This window comes from Schistocerca piceifrons, chromosome 8 (genome assembly GCF_021461385.2).
Source record: "Schistocerca piceifrons isolate TAMUIC-IGC-003096 chromosome 8, iqSchPice1.1, whole genome shotgun sequence".
Classification (NCBI taxonomy): Eukaryota; Metazoa; Arthropoda; class Insecta; order Orthoptera; family Acrididae; genus Schistocerca; species Schistocerca piceifrons.
The window spans coordinates 349,841,946-349,858,199 of NC_060145.1; the positions used below are offsets into that span (position 1 = coordinate 349,841,946).

Consider the following 16,254-nt stretch of genomic DNA (forward strand, 5'->3'; position numbering starts at 1 on the left):
CATTTGCGAAACCCAGAATCATCCATCAAATCGCCACAGCGTATAGAGTGAATCACCACTCCAAATCACTTGTTTCCACTCATCCACGGTTCAATGACGTGTCTCTGTAGATCACCTCAAGCGTCACTTAGCACTGACTACAGAAGTGTCCTGCTCGACCTCTGCAACACTTTATTTTAGCTGAATACGAGCAGTGTTTAACAGTGGCTGTTCGTGCACGTTTTCTCTTCGCAGTCACATCACCAGCAGTGGAACTGGATAGTTGTAGAACAGCTCAGATGTTCCTGTGCTCTCTGACTTTCCTCACTCAGTACCAATCGCGACCGTAGGTCAAACGCTATGGCTTCCCACACCATCACGCCAGGTGTCACACAGCTGTGCCTCCCTAAAACATTGAAAGAATGGTATCTTTTCCCACGTGTCCCCGTCATTCTCACTGACAGTGGCCACCCTAGGTGGTGGAGAACGGCGAGACGTCGCTGAACACAGGAGTTCACGATTCCAAATGATGACACCACTCCAAAAGCAGCTCTTTGTGTCGTGGTGTCTGAGCACACCTCCGCTCAGCCCAGTCTTCAATCGTCGCCGAAAACGACAGTTTCCTCTCCCTGCTGAGCCAGCAGTGCGATAGTTGTATTAGACAGGCCTCTGAATAAGTGTTTATCGTCAACTGTATTCTGTGAGAAGTCACTAATATCCTTTTCTGTATCAAGTCATACGTTAATGTTTAGAGACAGAAATAAATATTCATGACGTTACTGTGGACATGGATACTTACAACGTTGAGTTATTTATGTTGTTCAAATCTTCAAATGTGTGTGAAATCTTGATACGCCTGGGCATTGATTCAAACTGAGCTTGGATGGCGTGTACAGGTACAGCTGCCCATGCAGCTTCAACACTATACCACAGTTCATCAAGAGTAGTGACTGGCAGCCTAGGCATGGAACGGTAAATCCATAGTCTGGCTGTTGTAGCTAATCTGCGACCAATGGTGTGGGAAGATGCAGATTGCGGCAGGGAGGTCGTTCGTTCTTACATCACGGAAGGTGCACATGCGGTGGGTTATTATGTGCTTGGTGTATAATAGGGCGATGCCCGCTTGTGGTGCTCAGACATAGTCAGTCGGAAGCCTGGTGACGAATACCCCTATGTAGTTGACCATAATATTGATGATGTGTACGCCCGCTCTCACTTACTCATTGGATCACAATCATAATCAAGTGTCCAAGAAAGCCGGATATTGCAGAATTAAGCCAACCGGCCAAATGGAGACCCAAAATGAAGCCGGTTTAAAACTATGGCAGGTACTGACACTGGTGTTTCACACAGGTATGTGGCATCTCCGTGATCTTCACAGTGATGGATCATTATATGACGCAGTTCACACCCCTTCTATATCATAGCAAGCCACGCACAAAACTAATGCAGTCTGGAAGACAACAGGTAACTGCAACTATAATTACTTATATAACTGCTGTTGGCTTGTACGTGTACGAAGTTACATTGACATCCGACCATTTCGTCTGAGTCCTTCACTTTTCTCGTCCGGTGGCGTAGTTAAACAAAACTTTGGTGCAGACATTTTTGATATAAGAAAAGCAAGATTAGTGCTGTCTCCTGCAACATAATGTCGGCTTTCTGTTAATATGGATTTTTTTTTTTTTTTTTTTTTGGAAATCTGTGGTAAGCTCCTGTGGGACCAAAGTGCTGAGGTCATCGGTCCCTAGGCTTACAAACTACTTAATATAACTTAAACTAACTTCCGCTAAAGACAAAACACACACCCATGCCCGAGGGAGGACTTGAAACACCGACGGGGGGAGCCGCGGTGTATTGTTATTCCATCAAATGTCACATGGTACAGTGTTATAACTTAGACAAAGGTGGGTCAATTGTGTGTCCATATGTGTGTGCGAGTACTATTTACATCTAGGCCTCTTCTGTGGTAATGAGAGTTACAGCCGTTTTCAGTTCCCAGCACGCCTGATGCTGTAGCGGCGACGGGTGGAAAGAGCGCCATGCTTGGATGCTTGAAGAATGAAATCTAATTCCACGTTTGCGAAATCGTGGCCCTTGTGCACATAAAAGATCTAATGGACGGGCTGAGCTGCGAGACTGTTTCTGAAGACAGTGAAGTGAAGGGGACTATGCCGTCGCTGAATAACGCTAGGGGGTTGATTTGAAGAACTTTTCTTCTATGTAATGAATGGCAGCTAGCCTGGACGTAGAAAAATGGTAGTCAATGAAGATTAGCAGGAGAATCAGTCCTATGCACTGGACAAATTAGCCCTCATCGGTAGAGTGGTGGGTTCTTAGGTTGACTCCTGGCGGAGGCGCAGTTGACATTACAAGACATAAAATGGTAGGTCACTTTATTATAACTTGAACAACTTACCCGCCGGAGGTTCGAGTCCTCCCTCGGGCATGGGTGTGTGTGTTTGCCCTTAGGATAATTTAAGTAGTGTGTAAGCTTAGGGACTGATGACCATAGCAGTTAAGTCCCATAAGATTTCACACACATTTGAAGATTCGAACAACATAAATAACTCAACATTGTAAGTATCCATGTCCACAGTAACGTCACGAATATTTATTTCTGTCTCTAAACATTACCGTATGACTTGATACTGAACAAGATATTAGCGACTCCTCACAGAGTACAGTTGACGATAAACACTTATTCAGAGTCCTGTCTAATACAACTATCGCACTGCTGGCTCAGCAGGGAGATGAAGCCGTCGTTTTCGGCGACGATTGTAGACAGGGCTGAGCGGAGGTGTGCTCAGACATAAGCAAGCGAGCTGATGCGGTGGCGTGTGGGAACCCTCACGGGACTGCCTATGCTGACTCCACTCACTTGTCGTTGCGTCTGGCAGCGACTATGCTTACTTTCGGTCCCGTCGACAGGTACCGACCATGTTTTAGCACCTCGCTCTTCAGACGACACCACACTGTACAGTATCAGTGGTGTGTTACTTGACAGTCACCTCGATTGAATATTCAGGCGTAACATTGTAAAGCTATATATGAAATCGAACGAACACTTAAGGTCGATTGAGGGGAGGGGACTGGTCGACTTCAGTTTACTGCGACAATTCATGAAAGTGTAGCTCATCTATAAAGGAGGCCGCATATAGGACATTTGTGCTACCCATTCACCGGCCGGTGTGGCCGTGCGGTTCTAGGCGCTTCAATCTGGAACCGCGTGGTCGCTACAGTCGCAGGTTCGAATCCTGCCTCGGGCATTGATGTGTGTGATGTCCTTAGGTTAGTTAGGTTTAATTAGTTCTAAGTTCTAGGCGAATGATGACTTCAGAAGTTAAGTCGCATAGTGCTCAGAGCCATTTGAACCATTTGCTACCCATTCGTGAGTCCTGCTCGAGTGTTTGGGATCCTCACCAGGTCGGATTAAAGGAAGACATCGGAACGATTAAGAGAGCTACAGCTAGACTTGTTATCTGTAGATCTGATACACTTGTGAATGTTATGAAAACGCTCCGTGACGTAAAATGAGACTCCCTGGAGTAACAAGACCTTCTTATTTGCGAAACATTATGGACGAAGTTCATAGATCAGGCATTTAATACTGTCTACAAGAAAATTCTGCTGCCACTAACTTACATATCGTTTTGATGAAAATTCTGGCAAATTAAAACTGTGTGCCGGACCGAGACTCGAACTCGAGACCTTTGCCTTTCGCGGGCAAGTGCTCTACCAACTGAGATACCTAAGCACGACTCATGCCCCGTCCTCACAGCTTCAGCTCAGTTGGTAGAGCACTTGCTCGCGAAAGGCAAATATCCCGAGTTCGAGTCTCGGTCCGGCACACAGTTTTAATCTGCCAGGAAGTTTCATATCAGCGCACACTCCACTGCAGAGTGAAAATCTCATTCTGGAAACATCCCCCAAGCTGTCGCTAAGCCATGTCTCCGCTATATCCTTTCTTTCAGGAGTGCTAGTTCTGCAAAGTTCACAGGAGAGTTTCTGTAAAGTTTGGAAGGTAGGAGACGAGGTACTGGCAGAAGTGAAGCTGTGAGCGGGGAGCGTGAGTCGTGCTTGGGTAGCTCAGATGGTAGAGCACTTGCCCGTGAAAGGCAAAGGTCCCGATTACGAGTCTCTGTCTGGCACACAGTTTTAATCTGCCAGGAAGTTTCATATCAGTGCAGAGTGAAAATCTCATTTTGGAGATAGAGTTTTGATGTTATTCTATTATATTACAACCAGTTTCAATGTCTCAGTACACGGTCTTCAGGCCTTAATCGACGCCGAGGTGGTGAGCTCCAGTCGTATACACGATCCCATCAGTGGGCAACATCTATGAACCGGCTTCTGCAGAATACTGTAACAGCGATGTTGTGTCTGTAGTTGGTAGTTAAATGTTGCAGACACAACATCACTGTTACAGTATTCATAGATGTTGTCCACTGATGGGATCGTGTGTACGACTGGAGTTCACCCCCTCTGCGTCGGTTAAGGCCTGAAGATGGTGTACCGAGTCACTGACATTGATTGCAGTATAATAAAAGAATATTAAAATGACGGCACTAGGTGTTTCACTTTATTACGCAAGTGAACGGGTGAAGTCCCACAGACAATCAGTCAAAGGATAGACACACAAAAACGATAGAGAATGACGAGCAGAGCACCTTCTGACGTAGGCAGTATGGTGGCTTGCGTGGTGTGTGTGTTGAATATGGGTGCAGAACTATCTAGCTTGCTATGTGGTGGTGATAATGTTTGTTTAACAAGTTGTATCAGACGGTACGAGGTGGAAAGTTGCTCACTTTAGGTCGCAAAGTGAAATTGCAGGTGATTTTTAGCTCAAGATCAAAGAAGACTGACGGGTGTGTGTTTCGTGTGGCAGGCAAGCCGGAGCCGAGGGTGCGCTGGCTACTGGACGGCGAGGTGCTGGACGAGGAGTGCGAGAAGAACGCGGGAGACGTCATCGAGAACAGGCTGACGTTCCGCGCGGTGGCGCGCAGTGACCTGGGCGCCGCCTTCACCTGCCAGGCGACCAACACGCGGCTGGCTGAGCCGCGCGAGGCCACCATCCGTCTCGATCTGCACCGTGAGTACCGCAAGCCTTCTGTGATGATCTCAAAAGACTGGACGCGAGTTAAAGTCCTGCTGGGAACTCTGAGGAGAGCAATAACGCACAGCCTCAACCACGAGGTCTTTGAAAAATCCATGGCCAGTGAGCAGTCTGGACGTGTCTGGTAGAAATTGGAGAGGGCTTGTCTACCAAAGTAGGAGGGCTGAGAGTCCTTGAAATACTTCGGAAGTCTGTCTGTAAGAGCAACAATACATCACTGCCTACACGATCAGATTTGTGCATGGGCCATGCCACTAGGCAGTCTGTCACAGAAACAGGGTGAGGTTTGCCCACATAAGTGAGAGGGCTAAATATCGTTGGGAAGAAATTGCTGGAAACTCTGACTATAAGGGGAACAATGCAGCACCGAGCGAGGTGCCTCACTGGTTAGCACCCTGGACTCGCATTCGGGAGGACGACGGTTCAATCCCGCGTCCGACCATCCTGATTTAGGTTTTCCGTCATTTCCCTAAATCACTTCAGGCAAATGCCGGGATGGTTCCTTTGAACGGGCACGGCCGACTTCCTTCTCCGTCCTTGCGTAAACCGATGAGACCAATGACCTCGCAGTTTGGTCTCTTCCCCCAAACAACCCAAACCAACAATGCAGCACAGCCTCAGAAATGAGGTATATACACAGGCTGTATCTTGTAAGCAGTCTGAACGTGTCTCACAGCAAGCAGGGTTTCCTTGTCCACCTAAGTAGGACGGTTCACGTTTTTTGGAATGAAGAACACCTAGGAACTGTGGCTATGAGGTAACCATGCAGTGCTACCCAAACCATCATGTCTGTGCAAGGCCACATTCAGTAAACAGTCTGGACATATCTCACAGAAACTGGGTGAAGTTCATCTACATAAGTGGGAGGATCGAATATTTTTGGGAAGCAACTGCTGAGAACTAACTGTGACTATAATGGAACATTGCGGCACTGCCTTTACCGTCAGGGAGAGAGGCGTCAGTCCATTCCCTGCTTGACACATCTCATTTTATTACCTAAATTACATTAATCAGTGTTACAGTCATGTTTTTGACCCTAGATTAATAATGGTTGCTAATCACAGTAATGAAGTCAGTGATTGTAAACATCAAGCCATATGAGATAGGAGACGAGGTACTGGCAGAAGTGAAGCTGTGAGGACGGGGCGTGAGTCGTGCTAGGGTAGCTCAGATGGTAGAGCACTTGCCCGCGAAAGGCAAAGGTCCCAAGTCCGACACACAGTTTTAATCTCCTAGGAAGTTTCATCAAGCCATATAGAAGACTACTGTTTGCGCCTGCAGGCGTCAGCGCTTCGCATCTGAAAACTGAGAGCAGTGCTGCTAGCTGTCAGGATACCATTATCATCAGCGGATCTTATGATTGAAATCCTTTCACTGTGAATTTCAATCGCACTCTTGAACCTTTCTTTTATTTCCATCATTGCTTCTTCTGTCTATACACTGACTACTAGATGCGAAAAACTGGATCTCTGCATTACACCATTTTTAATCCGAGCACTTTGTTCTTTGTCTTCAATTCTTATTGACCTCTTGTATATACACTACTGGCCACTAAAATTGCAAACACCAAGAAAAAAATGCAGATGATAAACGAGTATTCATTGGACAAATATATTATACTAGAACTGACATGTGATTACATGGGTGCATAGATCCTGAGAAATCAGTACCCAGAACAACCACCTCTGGCCGTAATAACGGCCTTGATGCGCCTGGGCATTGAGTCAAACAGAGCTTGGATGGCGTGTACAGGTTCAGCTGCCCATGTAGCTTCAACACGATACCACTGTTCATCAAGAGTAGTGACTGGCGTATTGTGACGAGCCAGTTGCTCGGCCACCATTGACCAGACGTTTTCAGTTGGTGAGAGATCTGGAGAATGTGATGGCCAGGGCAGCAGTCGAACATTTTCCGTATCCAGGAAAGCCCGTACCGGACCTGCAACATGCGGTCGTGCATTATCCTGCTAAAAAGTAGGGTTTCGCAAGGATCGAACTAAGGGTAGAGCCACGGGTCGTAACACATCTGAAATGTAACGTCCACTGTTCAAAGTGCCGTCAATCCGAACAAGAGGTGACCGAGACGTGTAACCAATGGCACCCCATACCATCACGCCGGGCGATACGCCAGTATGGCGATGATGAATACACCCTTCCAATGTGCGTTCACCGTGATGTCGCCAATCACGGATGCGACCATCATGATCCTGTAAACAGAAGCTGGATTCATCCGAAAAAAAAATGACGTTTTGCCATTCGTGCACCCAGGTTCGTCGTTGAGTACACCATCGCAGGCGCTCCTGTCTGTGATGCAAAGTCAAGGGTAACCGCACCCTTGGACACCGAGCTGATGGCCCATGCTGCTGCAAACGTCCTCGAACTGTTCGTGCAGATGGTTGTTGTCTTGCAAACGTCCCCATCTGTTGACTGAGGGATCGAGACGTGGCTGCACGATCCGTTACAGCCATGCGAATAAGATGCCTGTCATCACGACAGCTCGTGATACGAGGCCGTTGGGATCCAGCACGGCGTTCCGTATTACCCTCCTGAACCCACCGATTCCATATCCTGCTAACAGTCATTGGATCTCGACCAACGCAAGCAGCAATGTCGCGATACGATAAATCGCAATCTCGATAGGCTACAATCCGACCTTTATCAAAGTCGGAAACGTCATGGTCAGCATTTCTCCTCCTTACACGAGGCATCACAACAACGTTTGACCAGGCAACGCCGGTCAACTGCTGTTTGTGTATGAGAAATCTGTTGGAAACTTTCGTCATGTCAGCACGTTGCAGGTGTCACCACCGGCGCCAAGCTAGTGTGAATGCTTTGAAAAACGAATCATTTGCATATCACAGCATCGTCTTCCTGACGGTTAAATTTCGCGTGTGTAGCACGTCATCTTCGAGGTGTAGCAATTTTAATGGCCAGTAGTGTAGTACTAAACCTTATTCGTCTATGGGAGACTCTGTTTTTGTTTTCATGAGAATTTTGGACATCATGCAACATTTTTCACCATCGAATACTTTTATTATGCCAACTCGTATGAACGTGTCTTGACTTTCTGAAGTTTTGCTTCCACTGTGGTGCGCAATGTCAGAAGTGCCTCCCAGGTGCCTCTACGTTTCCGATACAAAAAGTGATCGTTTTCTAACATAGTCTCAATTTTTTATCATTCTTCTGTATATTACGGTTGTCTGTATATACACTGACGAGCCAAAACATTGTGATCACATGCTTAATAGCTTGTCTGTCCATCTCTGGAACGAAATACATCACTGATTGTGCGTATCATGGATACGACCGTTCGTTGGCAGTTTAGTAGAAGTGTGTGTCATAAGATGAACAGGTCATTTAATTCGCATAAATAACAAGCGGCTAACATGCGTACGTGGAGAGTCCGCTAGCGGCTTGGATAGATTCCATCAGGTTACATCAGGCGAATTTGGACGCCGAGACATTGACGTGAGGTCACTGTAATGCTCGTCGAACCCCTGTAGCACGGTTCTGGCTACGAGACAGGAACAATTATATTGCCGAAACATGAGATCACCGTCGGGGAAGACATCAAGCATGAAGGGATGCTGCCGGTTCGCAGCTGTCAGCGGGCCTTCTATAACTGCCACAGATCCAAGGTAAGCGCAAGGAATATCTCCCACAGCATAATACTCTTACACTAGCCTTTGTCTGTGGCCCGCTGCACGTTTAGAGCCACCGTCCATCTCGATGAGACGTTTGTAAAGACGACCATCGACCTAGTGTACAAAAATGTGGTTCATTCGAAGAGCTGACGTGTTTCCATTGATTGAGGGTCGAATTCCGATGGTCTCGCACCCACTGCAGTCCTAATAGACGATGTCCTTGCGTCAGTATGTTAAGACGTAGGTGTGGTGTGCAGCGGAGCTCCGTGTTGAACAGTGTACGATGAACGATGTGCTCCGAGACACTTCTGCATGCATCAGCATTGTGCTCTTTCGGCAGAGATGTCACACATCGCCATCTATCCTTCGTTGCAGAACAGACAAGCTTCCGAACTTATCTTTCTGTGAAGAGTCGTGGACATGCAACCATTTAGCGCCCAGTGGTAGTCCTCCGATCCCTTTACGTAGATGCTCACAACAGGAGTACGTCAACAGTCACCAGCTTCGCCGTTTTCGACTCACTCGTTCACAAGTCCCGCGTAATAATGTACCCTTTGTTAAGGTCGTTTATCTCACTGCATATCCCCATTTGCACTCGTATCTTCGCTATGGTGATCCACCGTCCATGTCTGTTCCGCTTAAATAATTTTCATTTACGAGGTCACGGGCCTGCAATGCCACCAGGCGGCATCGACGTCGCGGTGGGCAGTGCTCATAATGTATGACTCGTCAAGTCAGTGTGTAAGCTGTTAAACTGAGCCGGCCGCGGTGGTCTCGCGGTACTAGGCGCGCAGTCCGGAACCGTGCGACTGCTACGGTCGCAGGTTCGAATCCTGCGTCGGGCATGGATGTGTGTGATGTCCTTAGGTTAGTTAGGTTTAAGTAGTTCTAAGTTCTAGGGGACTGATGACCACAGCTGTTAAGTCCCATAGTGCTCAGAGCCATTTTTGTTAAACTGATTCGTTGCTACTTCCTCCAGTGATACAGTGATAGTAGAAGACAGTGCAACAGTACACAAACATGTTTTTTTTTTTTTTTTTTTTTTTTTTTTTTTTTTTTTTTTTTTTTTTTTTTGTCATCAGTCCACTGACTGGTTAGATGCGGCCCGCCACGAATTCCTTTCCTGTGCTAACCTCTTCATCTCAGAGTAGCACTTGCAACCTACGTCCTCAATTATTTGCTTGACGTATTCCAATCTCTGTCTTCCTCTACAGTTTTTGCCCTCTACAGCTATCTCTAGTACCATGGAAGTCATTCCCTCATGTCTTAGCAGATGTCCTATCATCCTGTCCCTTCTCCTTATCAGTGTTTTCCACATATTCCTTTCCTCTCCGATTCTGCGTAGAACCTCCTCATTCCTTACCTTATCAGTCCACCCAATTTTCAACATTCGTCTATAGCACCACATCTCAAATGCTTCGATTCTCTTCTGTTCCGGTTTTCCCAAAGTCCATGTTTCACTACCATACAATGCTGTACTCCAGACGTACATCCTCAGAAATTTCTTCCTCAAATTAAGGCAGGTATTTGATATTAGTAGACTTCTCTTGGCCAGAAATGCCTTTTTTGCCATAGTGAGTCTGCTTTTGATGTCCTCCTTGCTCCTTCCGTCATTGGTTATTTTACTGCCTAGGTAGCAGAATTCCTTAACTTCATTGACTTCGTGACCATCAATCCTGATGTTAAGTTTCTCGCTGTTCTCATTTCTACTACTTCTCATTACTTTCGTCTTCCTCCGATTTACTCTCAAACCATACTGTGTACTCATTAGACTGTTCATTCCGTTCAGCAGATCATTTAATTCTTTTTCACTTTCACTCAGGATAGCAATGTCATCAGCGAATCGTATCATTGATATCCTTTCACCTTGTATTTTTATTCCACTCCTGAACCTCTCTTTTATTTCCATCATTGCTTCCTCGATGTACAGATTGAAGAGTAGGGGCGAAAGGCTACAGCCTTGTCTTACACCCTTCTTAATTCGAGCACTTCGCTCTTGATCGTCCACTCTTATTATTCCCTCTTGGTTGTTGTACATATTGTATATGACCCGTCTCTACCTATAGCTTACCCCTACTTTTTTCAGAATCTCGAACAGCTTGCACCATTTTATATTTTCGAACGCTTTTTCCAGGTCGACAAATCCTATGAAAGTGTCTTGATTTTTCTTTAGCCTTTGTTTCATTATTAGCCGTAACGTCAGAATTGCCTCTCTCGTCCCTTTACTTTTCCTAAAGCCAAACTGATCGTCACCTAGCGCATTCTTAATTTTCTTTTCCATTCTTCTGTATATTATTCTTGTAAGCAGCTTCGATGCATGAGCTGTTAAGCTGATTGTGCGATAATTCTCGCACTTGTCAGCTCTTGCCGTCTTCGGAATTGTGTGGATGATGCTTTTCCGAAAGTCAGATGGTATGTTGCCAGACTGATATATTCTACACACCAACGTGAATAGTCGTTTTGTTGCCACTTTCCCCAATGATTTTAGAAATTCTGATGGAATGTTATCTATCCCTTCTGCCTTATTTGACCGTAAGTCCTCCAAAGCTCTTTTAAATTCCGATTCTAATACTGGATCCCCTATCTCTTCTAAATCGACTCCTGTTTCTTATTCTATCACATCAGACAAATCTTCACCCTCATAGAGGCTTTCAATGTATTCTTTCCACCTATCTGCTCTCTCCTCTGCATTTAACAGTGGGATTCCCGTTACACTCTTAATGTTACCACCGTTGCTTTTAATGTCACCAAAGGTTGTTTTGACTTTCCTGTATGCTGAGTCTGTCCTTCCGACAATCATATCTTTTTCGATGTCTTCACATTTTTCCTGCAGCCATTTCGTCTTAGCTTCCCTGCACTTCCTATTTATTTCATTCATCAGCGACTTGTATTTCTGTATTCCTGATTTTCCCGGAACATGTTTGTACTTCCTCCTTTCATCAATCAACTGAAGTATTTCTTCTGTTACCCATTGTTTCTTCGCAGCTACCTTCTTTGTACCTGTGTTTTCCTTCCCAACTTCTGTGATTGCCCTTTTTAGAGATGTCCATTCCTCTTCAACTGTACTGCCTACTGCGCTATTCCTTATTGCTGTATCTATAGCGTTAGAGAACTTCAAACGTATCTCGTCATTCCTTAGTACTTCCGTATCCCACTTCTTTGCGTATTGATTCTTCCTGACTAATGTCTTGAACTTCAGCCTACTCTTCATCACTACTATATTGTGATCTGAGTCTATATCTATCTGCCCCTGGGTACGCCTTACAAACCAGTATCTGATTTCGGAATCTCTGTCTGACACGGCCTTTTCCAAATATACCTCCTCGTCTTGTGATTCTTGAACACGGTATTCACTATTACTAGCTGAAACTTGCTACAGAACTCAATTAGTCTTTCTCCTCTTTCATTCCTTGTCCCAAGCCCATATTCTCCTGTAACCTTTTCTTCTACTCCTTCCCCTACAACTGCATTCCAGTCGCCCATGACTATTAGATTTTCGTCCCCCTTTACATACTGCATTACCTTTTCAATATCCTCATGCACTTTCTCTATCTGTTCATCTTCAGCTTGCGACGTCGGCATGTATACCTGAACTATCGTTGTCGGTGTTGGTCTGCTGTCGATTCTGATTAGAACAACCCGGTCACTGAACTGTTCACAGTAACACACCCTCTGCCCTACCTTCCTATTCATAACGAATCCTACACCTGTTATACCATTTTCTGCTACTGTTGATATTACCCGATACTCATCTGACCAGAAATCCTTGTCTTCCTTCCACTTCACTGACCCCTACTATATCTGGATTGAGCCTTTGCATTTCCCTTTTCAGATTTTCTAGTTTCCCTACCACGTTCAGGCTTCGGACATTCCACGCCCCGACTCGTAGAACGTTATCCTTTCGTTGATTATTCAATCTTTTTCTCATGATAACCTCCCCCTTGGCAGTCCCCTCCCGGAGATCCGAATGGGGGCTATTCCGGAATCTTTTGCCAATGGAGAGATCATCATGACACTTCTTCCAATACAGGCCACATGTCCTGTGGATACACGTTACGTGTCTTTAATGCAGTGGTTTCCATTGCCTTCTGCATCCTCATGTCGTTGATGATTGATGATTCTTCCGCCTATAGGGGCAATTTCCCACCCATAGGAGAAGAGAATGCCCTGAACCTCTATCCGCTCCTCCGCCCTCTTTGACAAGGCCGTTAGCAGTATGAGGCTGACTTCTTATGCCGGAAGTCTTCAGCCGCCAATGCGGGCAGATAAAGTACGAAATTAAAAAATAGAAATAGAATAAGTAGACAAAGAAATCTGTGGGAGACCTTACAGCAAAAAGTGGTTTTATGCATTATAGTATAGGCGGGGATCCCGCATCGCGAGCTGACTTTTGTTTGCGGAAAAACGTTGACAGTTGTTAGTTTTGAAATGAATATAACAGTTCAGTATTATGTGCAAATTCTAGTGCAGTAGTTTTAATGCTCTTGTATTAAAGGGAATTACCATATACTGAGTGCATTTATAACGTTTGTAGAATACTGTCGATGTATTTCTGTTTCATTAAATTTCATTTAGCGTGTTACAAATTAAGCCAAGTGTTCCACTGTAGTCCACTTTTATTTCTATCTCATGATGGAGAGGTCTTTTTAGACAGTGGTTTCTCTCGTTACTTGAAGGGAGATGATTGGAGATAGTTCGTCTTTGCAGCTGAGGAGTCATCGTAGACGGCTGCCATGCAAAGGTCTCGGATACGATTTCTGGAACAGCCGTTGAACTTTCCTTGGGGGAAGGATCATATGGGGTCCACTCTCCCTCGTGATGCTAATGGAGGAGCTACTTGAATAAGAAACAGCGGCTCCACTGTCAACAAAATGGCCGGGAGCGAGGTGTGGTAACCACATGCATCCGCATGACACCACTAAACAAAGCATGAGAGTGAGGCTGGTTGGGGGTACCTTGAGCCCTCAGGGCCTGAACGTGGAGCTCGTATAATAACAGCCAACTGTGATGGGGTGTTTGAGTGGGTTATGTCGACAATGTTGTCCAGCGCGACATGTTCTCGTGTTCACTTTTTTGAAATAATTGTTTTTAAGAAGTCATTATTTGTGCTGAAGTAAAATGGTACATATGACGAAAAGAAATACGATACAGATTGCTGAATAGTTCAACAGTTCTACATGATCTTGGCACTCTTAAATCGGACACGGATAGGTTAGTGGAACTTTCGATATGGCACGAAGGTTTACTCGGCTCTGGAAGGAGAAGGAGAGGGGTAAATTAGTAGAAGCACATAAAGACTAAGAAATGTAAACAAACTATAGAGATATTGGGTGTAGAGATAAAAGGAGTAGTACCAAGCAGGGAAAGATGGAGGTCAACATAAAAAAGTTAGTAGACTGTAAATTTAAAGAAGAGATAGAGAGTGAGAGAGGGAGAGATAGCTGGCTCATCAGATGCCGCCATACAGAAGCTTTTCGAGAAGAACATAATTAATGTAAGAGTGTTACGTTGTTGTTGTTGTTGTCTTCAAACCGAAGGCAGATCTGACGCAGCTCATCATACGAGCCTCTTCTGTTCAATCATGTTCCTCTGTCTTAACCTGCTTTCTGTAGCAGCGCACTGATCTACCTCTATACATTTTACCTCACGCACCTATCTGAAATACTGAAGTGACGATTCCCTGATATAGCTGGATGTATCCACTCAACCGATCCTTTGTTCTAATCAATCTGTGCGATAAACGTCTTTTCGCCCCAATCCGGTGCCGTACCTCCACATTAGTTAGCCAGTCCTCCCATCAAATCTTCAGTATCACGGCTGCGAAACCTGTAATCGTCTTCTTCCAAGGAATAGGTATTCTAGTCGCTTGTTCCGGTCTCTATCATTCATTCTTTGTTCTATTACGTCGTCGACTAAGTTCTCTTTTTCCAATCGAGAGATAATTCATTATCCTCTTTGGAAGCCTATTTTCTGCAATGCTATCAACATGATCCTTCTTCCAAATGGTTCTGAGCACTATGAGCCTTAACATCTGAAGTCATCAGTCCCCTAGAATCTAGAACTACTTCAATCTAACTAACCTAAGGACATTACACACATCCACGCCCGATGCAGGATTCGAACCTGCGACCGTAGCGGTCGCGCGGTTCAAGACTGAAACGCCTAGAACCGCTCGGCCACACCGGCTGGCGATCCTTCTTCCATTGAATTCTGTTCTTTTCTACGTTATCATTAACTGGAAAGATTTTTAAATGTGATGTTATTGTTTCTTTCCTTATTTGACCATTTATTGCATTCCCTGACATATTTCATGAACATCATTTCTGCTCCTGGCATATATGAGTTTTCGTTTTTTCTTATTTTCCACGATTCGGAACCGTATATAGGAATAGATAGAGCAATTACTTTACAGAATTTTATTGGTGTCATTTTCTTGTTTTGAATTCCAAGGTTTTTCCAACTGTTTTGCAGATAGCTTCATTGTTATTAACCTTCTTCTCAATATTTTTGCCGTAATTGAAACTAATATCATATCCTCGATAATTTAAAGGGGATAATTGTTTTAAGATTCTCTCGTTTATTACTATTTGACGTCTGACAGGAATCTTTCTTTCGAAAGCCATTATCTACGTCTCTCTTGCGGATATAGTTAAGTTGTAATACATCGCGTTTAAGATCAAACTATATATACTGCTCTTGTAGTGTGCCAGTGAAAATAAATTGATTATACATTTTCTGTATTTTTCCGGTCTCCACCACAGATAATTCTAAAACCGACGTCTACGAAGTTTGTGACAGGCTCTTTGCCGCGACAGATGTCTCACTTCCTGGGCTGAGGAAAGGCACCTTGTGAGTTCAGTTCCAAAGAGAATGGCAGTTACGTAAATTCCCCCGGTGTTAGGAGGCCCCTGGGAGAAACTTTTCTGGCGTCAGCTGTCTCACATTAAACTGCCTTCACTGCTGACGTGACGTGGCGAATGTAAGGTTGACCTGCTGCCTCGACATCTGCTGTAATGAGCAAAGTAGTCTCGCGGGCGCAACGCTCCAAACATTTCGGCGTAGGCGTAAAGAGCTGGCGTGACAATTAAACGACTGCAACCGTCGACGAAAGTCACGGCACGCGACTGGAGTGAGGCAGCGTCGGGTTCTGGCGTGACGCAGTTTGAGGCTTGTTGAGGATCAGCCTTGCCCGCGTCGCCTGGTGGTGTTAGGAAGACGGCGAGACCCGCAGGCTGTGATGGACTGGGCTGCGGCACGGAACCAAGCTGGGCCCGCAAACACCCACTCGAGTTTTGCCTCAGGAGATCACAACACGTTCCGTTAAAATTTTTTCTGTAACCACGTCTGTGGATGCTCCATCCGGCTATACTATCGTGACCGCCCGCACATGTGCTGTACTTTCTCAGTAGTTTTCTTCTGCAACATTTCCGCTGCTGCCAAGAGCGAATCCCGAACGATATTTCTCGGCGCCATTTTGTGATGGCTCTCCTAGACGGCGTACTACGGTACTGTGGCG

The 16,254-nt window shown here is 45.3% G+C and overlaps 1 protein-coding gene across 1 annotated transcript in view; it reads left to right on the forward strand.

The window, feature by feature from the left end:
- The window catches only part of LOC124712344 (hemicentin-2-like), a 479,653-nt gene that overhangs the window by 336,940 nt on the left and 126,459 nt on the right, over nt 1–16,254 (forward strand). The window contains exon 4 of the mRNA XM_047242640.1: nt 4,868–5,071. Within this exon, the coding sequence (XP_047098596.1) occupies nt 4,868–5,071 (204 nt within the window). The remainder of the gene's footprint in view (nt 1–4,867; nt 5,072–16,254) is intronic.